The 20,006-nt window shown below is 40.7% G+C and overlaps 1 protein-coding gene across 2 annotated transcripts in view; it reads right to left on the bottom strand.

Moving 5' to 3' along the window:
- The window catches only part of Negr1 (neuronal growth regulator 1), a 771,161-nt gene that overhangs the window by 311,008 nt on the left and 440,147 nt on the right, over positions 1 to 20,006 (bottom strand). For both annotated transcript variants that reach the window (XM_036190724.1, XM_036190722.1), the window contains exon 3: positions 1,855 to 1,980. In XM_036190724.1, coding sequence (XP_036046617.1) covers positions 1,855 to 1,980 — 126 coding nt within the window. The remainder of the gene's footprint in view (positions 1 to 1,854; positions 1,981 to 20,006) is intronic.

Genomic DNA, 20,006 nt, shown 5'->3' with positions numbered 1-20,006 from the left:
ACTTATTTATGTTATGTGCATTGGTGTTTTGCCTGCAGGTTAGTCTGTGTGAGAGTGTCACATCTTGGATTTACAGAGTTGTTAGCTGCCACGTGAGTGCTGGGATTTGAACCCAGGTCCTTTAGAAGAGCAGTCGGTAAGTACTCTTAACTGTTGAGCCATCTCTCCAGCCCTAGTGCTGTTACATCCTGCTCTTAGGAAATGCCAAGAGAACAGATGTTGAGGTTCTCATGATGAAAACAGTGGCAACACACTTATTAGCTAGCTAGTTCTGTTTGAGAGTGTATAGCCTTCAAACTATACATACCTTATAAATACACATGACTCTGTCAATCTAAAAAATAGAGATCATTGTTACACACTTTTGGAAAGTAGAAAACACTCGAGGACAGCAGAAAGCCAGTCAAGGACTGGATGATTCCAAGAATAGGCATTTCAGGCCTAGAAACCTGTGCATCAGATGCTTGGTCTCAGTTTGTGCCACTTCTAGCCTATAGAGAGCCTGCCATGAGTTTGACGTTCACATGTCAGTTTTGTGGTTTCTGTCAAATGAGGTGCTGTCAGTCAACAATACACTCAAACTTCAGAACTGTCATAGGGGCACAATGCACACTGCATACGTGTGTAATGCTGGTATATTGATTTTCTCTTCCATTAATAGCAATACTTAGCACATGGTGTGGGTGATTCTCATTAGACCCACTGTGTAAATGAGGCAACTGGAAGACACTTAAGGATGAACAGTATTAAATAAAGCATTAGCAGATGAAGTAGATGTTCCAAATGTGCTCTTTCTACGCCTACATAAAATGTTCCCTTCTGATTTTATTAACAGCAGTTTCATTGTTCACTCCAGCTTTGTTGAAGTTTTTTCTTCCAAAAATAAAAAAAAACAACACACAACTGAAATGAAATTGTATTAATCTGAGAAAGTGGTGCAATCCTAGACAATGAAATAACACCTTCACTTTCAAGAAATGCTCAAAACTACAGGGTGAAAACTTTTACTTCTTTATTTTGATGTATTTATTTGGGGTGGGGCTATATGCATAGGCATGTGTGCAGATGCATGCACCTGTGTGCAGACGGAGTCCAAAGGTGGACTTTTAGTGCCCTGCTCCATCACTGTCTTTATCATTCCTTCAAGTCAGAGTTTTTCAGAAAAGCTAGAGCCAGGCCAAGGGCTTGCATGCCTGGGGCTTCTCCTGTTACTTGCAAATTGCATACAAGCTTTGGCCTTGTGAATGCAGACACTGGCCTATTTGTATAATGGTTGTCACTAACTTGCTAAAATTGACTTCAAGTCTTCTGGAAGATGTGCACACTGTAGTAGAAGTCATGAGTACCCAGGAACATGTCACAGGCCTCATGTCACCAGTTGTATGATTTGTGTGTTAAAATCACTTCCATGTTAGGACTTTTAGATCCCTTCACCCAATAAATTTAATTCTAACTCCCAAATCTTTGATTTTGCACAGTGGCTTGAAATCAGACCTAGCAGCTCACAATCTGTATAATTCCATTCTCTCCTGATTACCTCAGCAGTGCATACTGGTTACCAACATGTGAATGTTGTTGAATAAGTCCCTCACACATTTAAATGAACAGATTTTTTTCCTGTAGCAATACTTCTATTTGAGGCTTTTTTATTGATTTGTGATTACCCAGAATATTAAAATGTAAACAACCTTGTCTAGGAATCAAGAGGCCTTATTACTGACTGACAGCTTGGGCTGTTCATTCCTTCAGTTGTCTTGAGCCATGCTGTCTGTAGGCATAATCTCATGAAAGAGGAGAGAAATGAAAGGGCTTTGCTCACTCTCTGAGCCAGCCATGCTGCATGTCAGCACTCACCTGATGGGGAGATGTGCCTCCAGGAAATGGCAGGCTCTGGCTTCCCGGTGGCCAAACAAGTGAGGGTGACATTGGTTCCTTCGTTGATGGTCATGTCATTTGAGATGTCATATATTTTTGGAGGAACTGAAAAGACAAATACACAGTGGTGAGACTCAGTATCTCTAAGACATTGTTGAAATACCCTTGAGTAACTCCATGACTTCCTAACAGACAGGTTTGGTGATAACCATTCTTCAGTCCTCTAGTCTTACCTCCTGGAGAGCTCTGTAGAAACTTAGACCTCTGATAAATATTTGGTTCATTGGTTATATTTATTTTCTCCAATCATTTGATATGAAGTGCTTCAATATGAATACAACTTTAATAATAAAGTTTTAGTATCAACTAAATTTGTACTATGAGTGACTTGTGCTGAGTAATTTAGAACATGGACCTAGTTCCCCATTCTACCTAGAATCATTAATGTAATGAGAGCTCTGCCTTGAAAATGGTTACTAGCACACCCTCTGTGCCTGAGCTGCATGACACAGTGTAGGGGTGAAATGGAGGGTTGTTTTAGGGTCACAGAGGTATGTGCAGCTTCTGCTTCATACCAAAGATAATGGCTGGACATTCTTGGAGTCAATGTTATAGGAAGCAGAAATAGTTTAGTAAGAACTCATGTCGGTAATAATAAGAGTTCCCAGGAGTAGGTCGCACCAGGGCTTGCCTGCCTGTCATGCTTTTGTATGTGGCAGCTTTACAAGGGTGAAGTGTAGTGGATAGCCATCCCAGCATTGGCCTGGAAGTTCCAACCCCCATTGAGGCTTCAGTAATGATCATGCCCACAAGGCGGGGCAGAGGAGGGAGCGGAAGACCGAGGATCAAGAGGAGGTCGCTCTCTTGGTTCGGGGACGCTGGACGCAGGAGGTAGACCGAGCAGAGTTCTCCAGAGAACACCGCCGGACTGTGCTATACCTTTGCCAGACCCTGCAACCTACCCCTTCATTTGTAAGTTACCCTACAAAATAAACCTCCCTTTTAACTACGTGGAGTGGCCTTAATAATTTCACCAATAGTGAAGGGGAAACCTAGTGGGAGCTTTCTGATGCCTTAGACTGGGGAAACTTTTATCCCAGATTTTATTGTGAAATATAATTTGTTAAATGTTGGCTGAAAAATACTCTAAATTTAAAACATAAAAGAAATGTTCTAGGATTAAATTGTCATATTCTGACAAGCCAGTTGGTCTGATTTAAGCCTCCACAGCATGGGTCTGTGGTCTCTGCTGGTTGCCAGTCTTGTGGAACAAGCACTTTGAATTATCTTTACCTCAGAGTCTTCACTGAGATTCAGAGGCAAAAATTGGATGGCTACTCCATGGCCACAGTGGAAATATGTGAGCCAGCACAGGCTCAGAGGTAAGAAAGGAACCTGGCATCAGCATCCCTGTTCTAATTGACCAGTGTGGTACACATGTGTGACACTGGGGTTTAGCTTCAGAAGTGTTCTCAAGCGTCATCATCATCCTGGCAGTGATGTTATCACTTTGACAATGATGTCATCACTCTGACAATGATATCATCACACTGACAATAATGTCATCACTCTGACAATGTCCTCACAACTTAGACAGTGCTATTTTCACTGTGACCATGATGTCATCATTTTAAAAATGTACACAGATGGCATGTGGAAGCTTAATTTATGCTTGACTGTAAACAATAGCAATATTTTGATGAAGCCAGTGAAATTTAAGTAAAAGAGAATTATTCACCTTGATGGATTAGAAAACTGACCTTTCCTGAAGGATCATTGAGTTATTCCATTCTGGTCTGTATTTTTCAATAGTTATTTTAAAGCCCAGTAGCTAAACATTGTAATTTTAGAATAAGTTATCTATTTGTATATTTATCTTTGAATATTTTTCATAGAACCAAAGCTGTACCACAAGAAAATCAAGTTGATATATTTGTAACCATAGGCATTGGTTCATGTGACTGAGGAAGAACATGGCTGCTGAGTACCACTTGAGTATGTCCAAATGACACATTTTAAATACAATCATCAAGCTCTTTACTTAGTTCTTCTCCAGAAAACAACAACAACAGTTCTAAACTGAATTCTCTTTTCAGTTTAACTGAAATAAACAGAAATAGAGAACTTAACATTCAGGAAGAAAGATACAGAGATTTTGGGAACTGAAGAGTTACTAGAAATGAAGTTACAACACCAGAAAAATATCATTTGGGGGTCTCGTGATGGCTCAGCTCCAAAGAGCTTGCTGTATAAAAAGGAGGAGCTGAGTCTGCATCTCTAGCACCCATGTGAAACACCAGGCATGGTGGTGCATGTCTCTAATACCACAGGAGACATTGGGCTCCTGGGGTTTTGCTGGCCACTGCAGTAGAATTGTGAGCTGCAGTTACTGTGAGACACCCCAGATGGAAAGGGAGGGAGGAGGGCACAGGACATGAACTGCTGGCCTTCTCCCTCTCTCTCTCTCTCTCTCTCTCTCTCTCTCTCTCTCTCACACACACACACACACACACACACACACACACACACACACACACAAGAATACACACAAACATGTATACATATACAAATAAGCACACACATATAAACCATAAACACTATACTATATATAATATGTAAGATATTAGATTTAGGCATAAGTCCACTAAACTGTGAGATACTTGTACATATGTATACATATACATACCTACATACAGGTATAAAATGCCAATGTCCACTACAGAAAAATGCTAGATAGTACTTACACAGAGTTTTAGCCAATTATGGATAATTTTCTTCAGAAAGTCAGATGTTTTAACTGACTCAAAGGTGGGCAAGAATATGTATATTTAATAAAAATACTGCCATCCTGTGAAAACCATGGACTCTGGTCCTCTACATTGTTCCCTTTTGTCAATCCTATCTGAGCCTATATCCACCCGTACCTCTGGTGCAGTATCACACTGAGTTCATAGTAAGCGTTAGTGTTTGACTAAATGTGAAACAACCCAGTCTCTTAGCCATACAGTTTGACTGAACATTTCACACTTAGATGTCAGTTGTGAGAGGAGGTGTGAATTCCAAGGTGTCACCTGTCATTTCAGAGATGACAGTCACCTCCTGATGTATACTACAGAGAGGAAATATCTGGAAGAAGGGTACTAATAAGAAAAAAAAATTCTCTGGCTGAGTTTTTCCCAGGATGCATCAAATGCCAGCAGCAGGTGCCTTTTGGAAGTGCAAGTGACCTCCTTTTGTGCAGTTGCTTGTGGAAGTGAGAACAAGTGAGCATTATTGCTGAATATTCAAAATCACTGCACATTCAGCTTTCAAGGCTTCCAGTTTTTACCAAATGCTCTGGAAAGAATCATTCTTGACCTCCAGAAAATACAGGAAGTTAAAACGATAATCCTCACCCCTAAGACATTTAAAGGAGAGTGAGCAGGTAGGGAAGTAACTAAGAGAGATGCTTCCCAGATCACCTTCCACATCTTTGCCAAAGCTGGTTTTTATAAAGCCCAGTGTATAACCATTTGTGTAGCTCATGCTCAGCCTGTAAGGGAGGAGAACGACCTACCCCAGTGCCAGACAGCTAAGGGGGACATGGAGACGGGTCAAATGGGTGAAAGTCATAGTGGTCTTTTAAGCTGAGTGCACAGAGGCCCCAGGAGCTTCCCAAGATGCACCAGTTAAGGGGGTGGGGAAGGGAAAGTTGTTAAGGTTCTACCATGACTGGAACAGGGCAGGAGATCACAATCCACTGAAGTCAGCCAGAGCTGATTCCTCTAGCTGCTTGTGTGTCTCTGTAATGAAGGCCATATGTGGGAGGATCATTCAGAGTATTTGTGTGAACTCAGTGCTCATAGTGACACAGAAAAAAATAAATAAAAGAAAATGCTTAATATTCTGTATATGTGTTCTTTTTATCAGAATTTCATTTAATTTTGATTTTTTAAATTCTTATTTACTTTAAAATTCTCTGGGAATTTTACAGTACGTGTTCCCATTCTCTATGTACTTAGTTTATACTCCCTCAGGTGCTTTCCTATTAATGCACTTAGTCAATTAATGATTTTTAAAGCATTAGTTAAATAGCTATAGTTTTAAGAAGTATCTTTGAATCCTGTGTACATTGTTTCTGTATTTGTGATCTGGAGCACAGAAATAATTTATTTTGTGCAAAACGTATTCTTCTAAATGTGAACTATGGTGGGCAAGAAGTGTGTGGGGGTGCACACCCATTCCTGAGCAATGTGGAGATCGGAGGGCATCCATCCTCTCATTCCTCCATTTAATGAACTCAGGTCATCAGGCTGAGGCAAGCAACATTATACACCCCTCACGCCCAAAGTTAACTACTTTTAAACTCACATCCACTTAATTTAACATAACCTGTCTTTGTCTCCATGTTGTTTGTGGTCTTGAAACCCAGTTGTTTCATTTGCACCCTTTCTTCAAATATTCATTGGCCCCCAGACAGGAGATGAGTCATGCTTAGATGTGTCTCTGGATTCTCTAAAGGTAATTTATTTCCTGGGACACTGTCCAGTGTTCACAGTGACCACCATATCCTCAGCATCAAAACCATGCCTCCTATTATTACCATATAAAATCAGGGCAGTGTTTCACAAACAAACTTCATATGCTAATTCTCTGAGGGTACAGGCTCTTTTCCAAAATCCTCACTATCAGCCCTGTTGGGACTGCCAAAAACATTAGCTCTCTCATCCTAACTTGCTTACCAGAAGAATTAAGAAATAAAAATACAAAGTGATTCTGCTTCTTTACATCATAATTGATTTCATTTTCTCCCGCTTTATGTCTTTTACCCTCAGAACTTGTCACATGAACAGTGACATGAATTCTTGAAAGGACTTTTTGAGTCCTTCACATAATAGACTTTCCGAGTGTGTGCTCCTGTCTACGTTTTCTCCTTTCTCAGATCTGCACAGTGAAGTCCTAACTCCAAAGCTGATGGGGATAGGAGGCACTTCCAGAATAATGTAGTCATGAGGGTGATGAGGACCAGTATAAAAGAGACCCCTGTGCACTAGGTACACCCTTGTCCTCTAAGAAGATGTGACATATGAGGAAGGGGCCCTTCCCACCTCCTGTGTCAGCATCTTTGGCCTTCTGAACCTCCAGAACAGGAAGAAGTAAATTTCTGCCACTTACAAGTGACTCTTTGCTCTCTGTTGGTGCCACTAGTTTTCATTTATATTTATTTTATTTTATTTTTATCTTCATTTTGTAGAGCAGAAGTCGAGGCCTAGAGTAAAACCCTCTTTACTCATCTGGAACTGGAAAATCCCTGGCATCTATGAGATGAATATCTGTAGTGTTCACGTGTATAGTAAGCTAATATTTCCTTAACTTTTTCTGTGAACATTCCCCATGAAATTGCTGGCAGAAGTTTCTGTTCTGCCAGAAGGTCCCAAACAATGGAAACAGACTGATATTAATTATAAATGATTGGCTGATAGCTCAGGCTTATTACTAATTAACTCTTACAACTTAAATTAACCCATTTCCCTTAATCTACATTCTACCACATGACTCATGGTTTTACCTGTCCTCCAGCATGTCCTACTCCTCTGTGGCCCCTGGTGACTCCTCTGACTCTGCTGCTCTTCACCCCAACATTCTCTCAGTCTTAGGCTACCTCACTTAATTTTTTGTGCCCAGCTATTGACCAATTAGCTTTTTATTAACAAAGAAAGCAAGACATATTTACAATGTACAGCAGAATTATTCCACAGCAGAAACCTCTATCCACCATGAGAAGGACACTATAATTTTGAGAACATGGTGAAGATGCCATTATCATTTCTCATTGTGGATGGTCTGAGCACAGGGTCCCTTTCAACTCATCTATTTACCTGGTTTCTTTTGAACAATGCCTGTCATATTTTTCTCAAACTCTGAGATGGAGCTGGACAATAATCATACACATTTACTTTAGCTGAATGTGATGTTGTATTTTAGGTAGTGTTATGTGTGCTAGCTACAGTGATTCTTGTTTATTTGGCTTTACTTTTGAAGATGTGCAAGGGTAGATTAAAGAATTGGCTTTGGGCTTGGGAGATGGCTGCATGGGTAAAATGTTAGCTGTGTGAACATGAGGATAAGAGTTTGGATCTTCAGCACTCATATAAAATGGGCTTCTATTCTCAGAGCTGGGGCAGATATTGAAGGATCCCCAGGGGCTTTCTGTCCAGTCGGCGTACTGAATCAGCAAGATCCAGGTCCAAGTCTCAAAAACATAACCAGCCAAACTCACAAAAATGTTGGTGAGTGACAGGCAGACCCTGACATTGACCTGTGCCCCACATGTACACACAGTGCACAGCACATACATACTCCCACAGAAGAACACACCTGTCACTGTCATTGTTTATTCCCTGCATAGTGTAGAGGCTGTTAGTTCAGAAACTGTGCTTCAGAAGCTTTTCCAAACCCTCGAATAAACAAGTTAGACAGAACTATATATCTTGGGAGAATTGGATTTTTCTTTTCGCTCTTGATCTGGCAATAGCTGGCAGTATCAAAAGAACATTCCTCCTTCCACAGAGCTGGCACCTCCCTTTCCATCTTGGCCAGTCCCCAGAAGGTACAAGCCCATTTCTGCTTTAGAGTCAACCTTCTGGAAAGGTGCTGTTCTCAAACTGAGAGAAGAAATTGCTTCATGATTTTTTTCTAAATGTGCTTGTAGGTGCTTGATGGTTTTGTGGCCCACATCTAAGCGGCAAAAACCACTCTCCCAGCTGACAGACTGTAACTGACTTTATAGTTTATGGCATTTCAGAGATGTGTGTGGCTTCTCTCCTCATCCCATCACTCAAAGACAGTGAAAAGAAGAAAAAAAAATACCACAGCATAAGTTATAGATGTAAGCTTGCCAGATTCATGAATTGCCTACTGATGGAATATGCCAGAACAACTTAGGGGTAAAGAACATGTTTAGAGAAATACATCTTTCTCTTCTAGCTCCAACTTTGAATCATGTTGCAAACTTTAGTATTTTTCCTCATTTAAAAGCTATGCCTAATCATTTCTCAATCTATTGTGTTCTTCAGCTATTAAACAAGACCACATAGCAGTCACCTGTTAGCACCCAGATGGCCATCCATACACTCACTCAGTGGATATTTCACAAGTCCCTGCTGCATCAGAAAGGTAGTCTCAAAAGGTCCATCTCTGTAGAGTTAGAGATTCATAACATTACTAATTATAATATGGACTCACAACACCTACAAAGAGGTGTCCACATAATGTTTTGGGACTATAAAATTATAACTTGTTTTTTCTGAAGGTGAGAATAGGCAAAGGTGCTCATATTTGACCACATTTTTGAAACAGAAGAAATGTGGGTAGGATGTGATGATTAAAACTGTATTTTCTTGTATCCAGGTAATGGAGAGGTACAATCTAATGAGTTTTTCCAATCCTGGTTGGGAGGAGAGGCAGACAGAGAGCTCTTAGAACAGTGGGTATATGGTCTAGGTAATGAGTATTTGATATAATTCAGTTACTCCTCCTTAAAATCTGTCCTTTGGTCAGAGACTCTCTGATTCTTCTGGTTGAGACTTGTTTCTCTGATTCCTGTCTCTTTTCTCCCATGTCCATGGTCTAGATGGGAGGGTGCTTAGGTGCTTGCAATTTGTTATTAAATGTTAAGATCAGCAAGGTGCGTGAAGAAGGGCAGCCACACTGGAGACACAAGCTTTTTCCCATTAGGTCATTTCCTCCTGAGAAGCCTGGAACAGGTTACCTGAAGCAGCAAGACATTTAGCATTTCAGGAAACATGAGTGGTGATGGGGGAAAGACCCCCATGTAGCATGGAGCGGTGGGTAAACTCAACATGGACATCGTTTCCTCTTCCTTTTACCCTTGTCTCTTGTCATTTTAACATGGGGGCAGAGAAACTCAGGGATAAGAACACGAAGAATCTGATAAATTTAAGGGATATTTCCTCATTGAAAATGTTCTTGCATTATAGCTTTTCAATGACAAATGGAAACAAACAGGCTTAAGAGAAGGCTGAGTATACTTGAAAACTAAATGTGACCAAAGAATTTAAATAGTCCTTTGGCCTTAAAGAAGACCTGAAGCAGTGAACTAACAGTTTTCATATTTTTGTTGGGAGGCAGATTTCTTACTTGCTTTAAAACACTGAGGAAGTAAAATGCAACATTGCTGCATTAGAGTTTTCACATTTGGGTGGGTATAGGATTGTTATTTTTGTTTCATTTGGGCTTTGGGATCAATAGTTGCTGGCTCCAGCAGGGAATGTTTGCACACTGGAGTTCAGATCCCTGGTGCACCTCCGGTTGGCATCAGCTTTAGTGTCTTGGATGTTCAGACATAAATGCAGGACTGGAATTATAGCAGCAGCAGTAGGGAGGTCAAGGCACGCTGGGCAAAACTGGTGTCACAGGCTCAGGAAACAAGCTGTGGGTGTAGGCTGCAACCCAGGCTGCCCAGGAACCAACCCCATTTCTTCAAACCTGCTGAGATGGTAACATTTTATTAAGAATTGATAATGAGTATTTTCCTGGAAACCGTTTGGCAAAGTATTTTAAGAACTTTAGAAAAACCCACTGCGTAGCTACAATGAGTCTCTTTCCAGGAATTTAGATCAAGGAATGGAGGTGCCTGTTTGTAGTATGGTTATTCTTCCTATAAACCTGCTGACCAGCTTTGGAGCAGAGCCATGGGAGTGCCCTCTGCACAAGCTGAAAAGACTTCTTGCCTCCTCCTCGGGGCTTGGAGTGAATCATTTTCCTAAACCAGAGAAAACAGCACATCTATGTCAAACTAGAACCCAGATGCCTGCTTTGCAAACATTTCCCATAGCAGAGAGCTTGCTCCAGGCTTTTTAAAACCCAAGGGTTGGAATGCACCCTTGGAGCTGTGGAGTACTTATGTACCACCTGCCTTGATTTCATGAAGAATGCCCACTCCACTTCACTGGGTTCAATGTGAGCAGTCCTCACAGGCCCAGGGCTCTGTAGCTATTTTATTTTTACATCTTTTTTTTTTTTTTTAAATCAGATTTTGTGTCTAAAAGCTGCTATGGTGTTCTTGTGCTTGCAAAGTAAATGTGCTATTTCAGCACCATTAGAAAAATGTCTTCTTTGAAGTACACTCATGCCTTTGTTCTTTGTAAATAATATTTATTATCCTAATTATGAAGATGACACCCATTTACTGAAATTAATGAGTGAAAAAACATGTAAAGAATAAGAAAAAATATCATAGATTGTAGCATCTGAAATGGACTGTGTTGGTTAAAACAAAGTATTGTTGTATTGTCATGTGACTCAATATCATACCACCATTAGATGTAATCATTATTAGTAGCTTAATGTATTTTACCTAGGTACTTTTAGGCATTCAGCTTTACATAGATCCTCAATATTTCCATGTAGTCCTAAAAGCTCACTATGGATGAAGCTTTGGGTGGCAATAAACAATGTCTCCTCAGACTGTGTAGTTTTGAAAGTGAGCTGGAGTGGGGGTTGGGTGGGAATTGAAGATGTTTGCTTTGGCTCTCTGCCTTTTTTTTTTTTTATTGTTGGCAAAGTGCCTGGCAGAGAATGCCTGCAGCAAGGGTGAAGAGCTGGTAGCTGGTGTGGCATGTGTCACAGAACAGAATTCTCAGCACCCAAGATTCCACTCCTACCCACTCACAGGCCATGGATTTCTAACACCCCTCCCGACCCTGCTTGCTTTGACTTTGGTTTGCTACTAATGATTCCAACAGGGGAGTTGGAATCTGAATGACTTCCAAACTGGGTCATAAAGTAATGGCATTTGTCTCTTGCCCTGTTCTCCAGGAACACTCATTCCTGGAGGCTTGGGAGACTGTGTCATTAGTCTGACCACCCTGGAACCACCCTGTTAGAGACAGCACATGGAGATGTCCCATGTGAAAACCACATGATGAGATTGAGACATCAGGAATATAGCCTGAGATGCCTTACAGGTTATAGGAGTCCTAAGTAGGCAACTCATCCTGGTGAGACTGTAGATGGCGGGTCCAAATATCTCAGAGTATAGTTTCACTTGCAAGGCAAATGGTCACAGTTTGTACTTACTCAACTTTAGCATGATTTTCAGAGTAACAAAAGATGAAAGGTTTATGCTGCTTGACTTCATGGCTTATGAAACCACCACAGAAAAGTGTTATCTATAAATATGGACAATGGAGAAGAGACCCTAGAAATGGGTGCTCAGAGGCAGCTTGGTCAAAACTGATTGCTAGTGTTAGGAATAAAAATATTTTTAGTGGAGTAGATATACAGAAGTTGGTCATGCAGAGTTCATCTTCAGACTAAGCTATAGCTCCCCAGGGAAGAGTATTGCGCCACAGAATACCCACTACTGATTATATCCATCTAAAAATGGAAATCTAACTAGGTCCATGCTGGATTACTTTGCCCGGCCTTTATACAGGGGGAGGAGCTCAGTTCTACCTCAACTTGATATGCCATGTTATGTTCAAGCCCATGGGAGGCCTTCCTCTTTCTGAATGGAGACGAAGGAGGGGGTAGATGGGGAGGGGGTAGAAGAGAGTCAGGGGGGAGGAAATGAGAGGAGGAAGGAGAAACTATTGTCATTGTGTAAAATAAAGGAAAAATGTTAATTAAAAAAAGAATTGACTCCATCAGATTGGCCTACAGACCTGTCTGTGTGAAGTAGGAGGACCCAGTCCACTTTGGGTGGTACCATCCTTAGGCAGCTAGTCCTACACTACATAAGAGAGCTGGCTAAGCATGATCCTGTTGTAAGCTGGAGAGAGAGTCAGAAAATAGTGTTCCTCCTCAAATTCTGCTTCCTTTAAGCTCCTGCTTAAGTTTCTTCCCTGGCTTTCCTTGGTGGTAGGTTGTGACATGGAAGTGCCAGACAAATAAACCCTTTTCTCTTAAATTGCTTTTGCTCAGTCACAGCAATAAACCTCAGTGCTCTTCAGACTTTAAACTTTGTGTCATAAAAACTCCATCACAGCATCTGTGGTATTAGCCTGTCATCAACTCAAACTGCACCTTCAAGGGTACTAGAAGAACCTTGCTCTAACAGAAGACCCTCAGCCTTCACACCCTAATGCAGAATCTTCCCAGTCTCCGAGAAAAACAGCACCTGTAGACTTATATGGAAAGTCTTCACCACAGGCTGTGTATGCTCTAGGTGCAGATGGGAGGTAATAGTCTCCCCGTCTCAATTGAACCAGTGGAAGAGTTCAGCATCTACTCTGGAAGACCCAAGGACCCGCTTCCACATCATGTTGCTTGGCTTCTTATAAAACCAATGCATTACTGTACTACACACTAGTGTGTGGCTCTCTTGTCACAGAGTGTGTGATTAGATCTCAGGAGTGACTGGAGTGTCGCCTAAGGAAGTGTTATGAGAAGGGAGTCTATTCAGAAACATGAGTGATAAATCCATGATTCCAGTTAATTTTCTGCTTCTAAAAATAAGTTTTCCTATACCATCTTAATGATCTTTCTTATCTCCTTTTCACAAAGATAATGAGTTGTATTTTTTTCTTATGTTACAACCAAGTGTTATCAAGCAACTATACTCTAGCAGATAGCAGTGTTGATGGCAATATGCACAGATCCTCTATTAAACTGGGTTAAAAGGTAATTTTCCATGCTACTGGCCCCTAGGTCATTAGCCACAGTGGCCTAAGTGCATTCTCTTATAATTCAATATCAAAGAAATTGCTTTTCTGGCATTAACTGTATTATATTCAAAATTATATAAATTATTGAAATACTATGCCTCTGCCAAGATATAAGACAGTTTACATGAAAAAAAAATTGAGTTTTAAATTATTCATTGGGGAAAAGTCAGTCTCCTGACAGAAATTGTTTTATAGTGGGGCCAGCTTCTGGGATTTACATTTAAAGATGAGTCACACGGCTGAAAGCTCCAGGCAGGGACTAATGATTTCCTTAGCCTTAAATAGGAGTCCATGTGTTCAACTCCTTGGTTTCTTTGTGTAAGACAGTGTGACACAGAGAGTCTTGTGTCTCAGACTCTCTTAGGAGCATTTTCATTGGTCATAAAATGCTCTGATGCAAACACTGTAAGTACTGATTCAATGCAGTCAAGGATCTGCCCAGAAATATTGAAATTTTGTGATTTCACTTTAGTATTTTGACTGGAATATAATTCAACTACATACACATGCCTATATAATTAATGAAGTAAATATGTACACATAAATACATGCTTAACATATCTGTAGTTCTGTGGACACATGGGTGTGTATTAGTGACACAGTTGAACGCATATTGGAGTTGGTCTTTGTGCTTCTGTCTGATAAATGAAGTATAGTATAGGAAATACATTAGTCCTAAGAAATGTAACCTTGAAAGGTCTCTCTCCTCCGGACTTGTAACACATTCATTTAGGTTGAATTTTTTCATTTATCCCTTGGTATGCATGGAGGACTGTGCTAGATGTTAGTGATTTCAAATTTAATAACACAAAGTTGCTGTTTTCTGGCAGGATACAGACTGTGGGAGGAAACAAACACAGAAACAGATTAAAATATAATTATACCAAGCTTTGTGAGAGCAAGGCATGCGAGCTATGCCCCTCTTAATGAAAATTTATCCAGACCATATACAGATGGAAGTATAGTTATGGAAGAGACACACAGGGCCATTTTGGAATAAGATACTGAAACCATCTAAATACAGAAGTGCACATCAGGTAGAGAGAGACACTGGACTGCTGGGAAACACCAGACAACTCGTGACTTATTCTTTTTTGAAAGGGATATAATTCTGTAGTAGTATAATATAAAAGAAGTAAGTTTAAGTGTGATACTACTACAGAATTATATCCCTTTCACAAAAGAATAGGCTTCTTCTCTTTCTGCCTGTCTGCAGAGAGCAGATGAACACATTATGTTGATTCCCGAGTACTCAGTAGGGTCACACTTAGTACACAGTGAGTACCAAGTGTTGAAGGGAAATATTGCCATCATTTCTAAATGGTCCTATTTGAGGATCTGTTCTCAGTGCAGACACTAAAATGTAGTTCTCCCCATTTATTCACTATATTCTGAAGCGCAAAAGGTTTTGACAATTTTTCCCTTCTGAATGAAAAAATGCACCGTGTGTGAGGACTCCCTAGGGTAGTGGGATGTTTGGGTTTTTCTTCACTTCTCCAGGGTGCCAGGTGTAGAGTCCATTTTCATACCTCAGCTGAAAAGCACCATGTGATTTGGGCTCTCTAGATACCACCACATGATACTTATAAGGACTTAATGTGAAGTTCAAAAGGAAAAGGAAACTCTTTTGGGCATGTTGCTGCCTAACAGCATCCCCAGCTCACTGAGGCTTTTGGTTTTGAATATTCCAGTCTCCTTATTTGATAAACTCTCCACAGAGAAGGTAAGCCCTTCTTTCTTTCTGGACCACTGGAATCCTAAATACACAGCTCTCCAAATGTTCATTTTCCTCCACCTCCGAGTCTCACAAATGCTCAACAGCAGGCTTTATAGATGCCACCCTAGTGAGAAGCTGGGGAGACAGGAACCACAGAAATTTAGGGCTGTAGGTGAAGACAGGAGAGTTTCAAGGACTATGCCAAAATAACCCAATTTACCTTTTTATGGGTCACTACTTAGTGGATAAATGGGATGCTGTGGACACATGGAGTGTATCTGATATCAGGAGCTTTGGGCAGTTGTTTCTGATTATCCAATATAGACCACACAGCAAATGGAGTCATTTCTGATGTTTCAATATTAGCAGCACTAGCAGTGGGTGTTTCTTGGTGGTAAGGAAGATCTTAGGGACATTCCAGGGCAACTGTGGGTGGTCTTTTCCTTCATCCGAATGTAACCATTGTATGGATATGTTGGAAACAGATTAACAGGATTACCCTAGGGGTTTGAGTTCATATTGAGAAGATATGTAATTAGAGACCATTCTCAATGGTAAAAGGTTTACAGATAATGAGTCGCAGGACACATATGAAGGAAGTGGGAGTATTGACAGAAAGAAATGTTCAAGGGTGATAAAGGCATGGGTACACCTGCGGGTGTGTTCTGTGCTGACCTGGTAGGCATAGTGAAGGCAGATATAATGAGGCATCCTGAATAAGAAATGGCATTCTGGAAAAAGAGATGTGAACCCCCTCTGATCAAAGGAGTTTCAGATGTAATGGAAGACTGTGTAAGTAGGGAAGGGATTGCTAGATGCTCATGAATAGTGATCTTGGAGATTTTCTACTGCTAGGTCCTTGATCTTGCTTTACTCTCTGGATGCGTAAAGGGGAAGGAAATTGGAATAAAATGTCACAAGCACATTACAGGGCCAGGGAGGTGAAGTGACTAGGTGTGACATGGGAGAGGTAAGTGATGAGAGACAGGTACATAAGTCATAGATGGTGGCTAAGCACTGGGTAAGGGGGAAGAAGAGAGAGAGGTGGAGAGAGAGAGAGAGACAGAGAGAGAGAGAGAGAGACAGAGAGACAGAGAGACAGAGAGACAGAGAGACAGAGACAGAGAGAGAGACAGAGAGACAGAGAGACAGAGACAGAGAGAGGCAAAAGTATAGAGCTGAAGCCCTTCACGTGCCCCTGGTTCTGCCCCATGTAGTATTCCCATCACATTGGCATAGCCTTGCCAACAGCCCACTGAATGCAGTTGACACCTGCATCTGGAAGCTAATTCTTGGACTTTCAGGAATTTTGTGACTTACATTTTAAGCGTAGCCATCCCTAAACATGATGGGAGACAGGGAGCTAGTTCAGAGGCTACAAGTACCGGCTGCTCTTGTAAAAGACCCAGGTTCAGTTCCCAGCACCCACATGGTGGCTCACAACAATCTGCACCTCCATTTCTAGGGGATCTGATGCCCTCTTCTTTCCTCCCTGGGCAGCAGGCAAGGATGTAGTACATATAAACATATGTAGGTAACACACACACACACACACACAATTAAATAAGGTTAAAAGAAGTTTTCAAAGTCCTGCACAGGTACTACACCTGACACTATTACATTTTACTTTGTCTCTCTCAGTGTCCTCTACATGTGTCGCAAATATATGGTGGGAAACTCGTCACTATTTCCCTCCTCTCAGCTTTATGTTAGTGATTCCTTGGTGATGGCTGTGGACTCTGTGTGGGAATTAGCATATGCTACACTTCATGATATTTGTTGAACTGCTTATTAAATATTGATCAACAACCTAATGACATTTACATCTATATCTATATACAAAGGATACACCTTAACGAAGGTTGTTTATGCAATAGCTATCCAATTGTTTTGCAACTAGAATATTCTATGGTACTACATCTCTTTCTTTTTGGTACTGAGACTATAAAAAGGAATCAAAGATACATTGTTGCTCTCAAACAGCTTTGGGCTTAGCTAAGAGGGATGAGGATGCCAACAACTATAAAATGAAATATGGAAGTCCAAAGTGATAGGAAAGTATCAGAAATAGGAATGAAGACAGGAATAGCAAGACTTTATGGGGAAGAAGAACAGGTGGAGTGGGTGATGGGAAAAACTTGGAATAGGAATCAAAACTTAGACTTGGCTTAGAAGGATAGAATAAATTTGGGAGTGTGGGAGTTATGTGATCACTATCTGGGATTAAGAACATAAGGTACAAGGGCCACATTAGTACACAATGCGGCTTAATTGTGAAGGAACATGAATGGAAATAAGGATGGGAACATCTTGGAGACAAGATGGAAACAACAAAGAGTGGAATAAATCATGGAGGACCTTGAGGTAAGCAGGAATAAAACAGACAAGTGCAGATACAGGTATCATAAGTGCATCAATGGTGACTGTATTCTGTGAGAGGTTAAAACTCAACTGGCCCACAGATGTTCCTGCTGGATGCCTTGAATGGAAATACCATCTTAAAACTGAATTAATAAATTAAACAACTAATTAATCAATTGGTGCGTGTGCCCTTGTAAATGTGGCATGGTACAGGTACTGAAGTCAGAAGACAATGTGCAGGAGTTGGTTCTCTCCTTTAACATGCAGAGCATGTTGGAATGAGATTGGCAGGTTAGACACAAGCACTCTTTCCTACTAAGCCATATCACAGTCTCACAAATAACATTTCATTAATATCCTTATAGGAGATTATTTCCTGTTCTTTGAAACTCCACTGGCCACTTGTCATTCATCTATAGCATGAATCTCTTACCCCGTGTTTATACCTAAGCAAGTTAGGATTCATATAGCTCACAGTGTGTGAATGCAGATTGACATGTTAGTATAAACACGGAGCTGTGTTCCGCAGCTGGTGAGCAACACACAGGGCCTTCCCACCCTGCTTCTTCAGACACCAAGCCCACACGCTTTCCGTCTTCATTCCTCTTTCCCTCCTCCCCACCTGCCTTTGAATCATTTGAGTCTCCAGGAGTGGGCGACAGTCTGCCTTGCAAGCATCTTGCAGAAACAGCACTGACCACAGCTGCTTTCAGTCAGTTGCTTACTGTTCTGAAGAAAACAGTAACCAGAAGACAGTGAGTCCCCAGGCAGTGGGATCTGTTATGTCTGACAGGGACAGCTTTGCATAGGGAGTTGGCAGAACCATGCTGTGAGGATTCTACCTGCCATTACCATCAGGCTGGGGGCACTTACAGTACAGCAGGGCCTTTGGGAAGAAAGTTCTTTGCTTGCTACTGACTAGCATTTTATTTTTTAAAAGAATTAAATACGTTATGGGGAAAGCAAATACTTCTGTAGTAGATTTTGAAATATAGTCTGTTCCCTTTGGGGTAGAAGCACAGCTGCTAACTGTTCAAGCTCATTCCCTCTCTTTGGTGCACAGCTAGACAACTAGATTTTGTTTCTCAGAATTCTTTGTAGTTTCTAGAGTCCCAGTTTCAATCAAGGGGATTTGAGCAGAAGTGTTTTGTGATTCCCCCTGTTAATTCCTATGAATTGTGAGCTTGGAAACCACATACTGAAGAGGGCAGAGAGCCACAGCAGAAGGGGTCAGTCTGTACAGTAGGCAGGCTGCTTGCATGGAGCACTTATTCTGAATATTCTATGAGAGAGAAACGTGTCAGAAATGTTGAAAGAACTAGTTTCTATACCATATAATCCATGTGAAAGGGAGTCAAGCTTCAAAAATTAAGGCAACATTTATTATCTTATTAGCCTCTTCCTCAAAATATAATGAGTAACATACTCATTCATCTGAGGTAAGATATGTAATGTCATATTAAATAGGTTAAAAGACTGTAAATGAAAATTAACTTCATTTGAGATTGCAGAAAAGTTATTTTCTGATTGAAGCCACCAACTGACTCTAGCAGTATAGATAAGAATCAAGTCTAAATAAGACACCTCATGTCAAGAGTGAGAAGAGTATTTAACAAGTTATTACTTAACGCTTCATAAAAATTGATCACAGGAGAACTATAAACATATGATTAAATAAGAAAATACTGTCATTCATAATGGAATTGAAGATTGGTGGTAGAAAGTTTTTATTGTATGATAAAGAGATATAAACTGCATAATGCCTGTCACCTGTGATTGTGGTGGTGGGCAGATTTATTATAAGAAAGACAAGCCCACACTCACTGCTCTAACCACTTTAGGCTCAAAAGCAAGTCAGAAACTTAAGGGTTGGAAGTAGAGCAGACCAGCTACTCAGTGCATAATGTAATTTCAATAGAAACTTCAAACCAACATCAGGAGAATTCGCTTAGATTAGGATGTTAATTCTTCATAAAGTAACCCATGCAATTGATGTAATTATGATAAAAATGAATTTATTAACAGAATCAAACAAGAATAATTAATTTTAAAAAGGATAAGGAGAAGTTGAGACTGATCTAAAAAAGAAGACTACAGGGAGGAGTTTATTCTGTGATCTTCTGAAGACTAACACAGAAACCTCAGGCCTGAGGCTGGAGAGATGGCTGTTAAGAGCCTTTGCTGTTCTTGCAGAGAACCTGCGTTCAGTTCCCACTACCAAACTGGGCAGCTCACAACAGCTGTAAACCACGGGCATAGGAGATCTGAAACTCCACTGTTCTCCTCCATGGCACCTGTATGCATGTGCGCATACTACCACTTAGACACACATGCATACACACATTTTTTTAATTAAAAATTAGAAACAACAACAAGAAGATTCC

The sequence above is a fragment of the Onychomys torridus genome, chromosome 6, assembly GCF_903995425.1.
Source record: "Onychomys torridus chromosome 6, mOncTor1.1, whole genome shotgun sequence".
NCBI lineage: Eukaryota > Metazoa > Chordata > Mammalia > Rodentia > Cricetidae > Onychomys > Onychomys torridus.
This window is presented reverse-complemented; position numbering and strand designations above follow the sequence as displayed.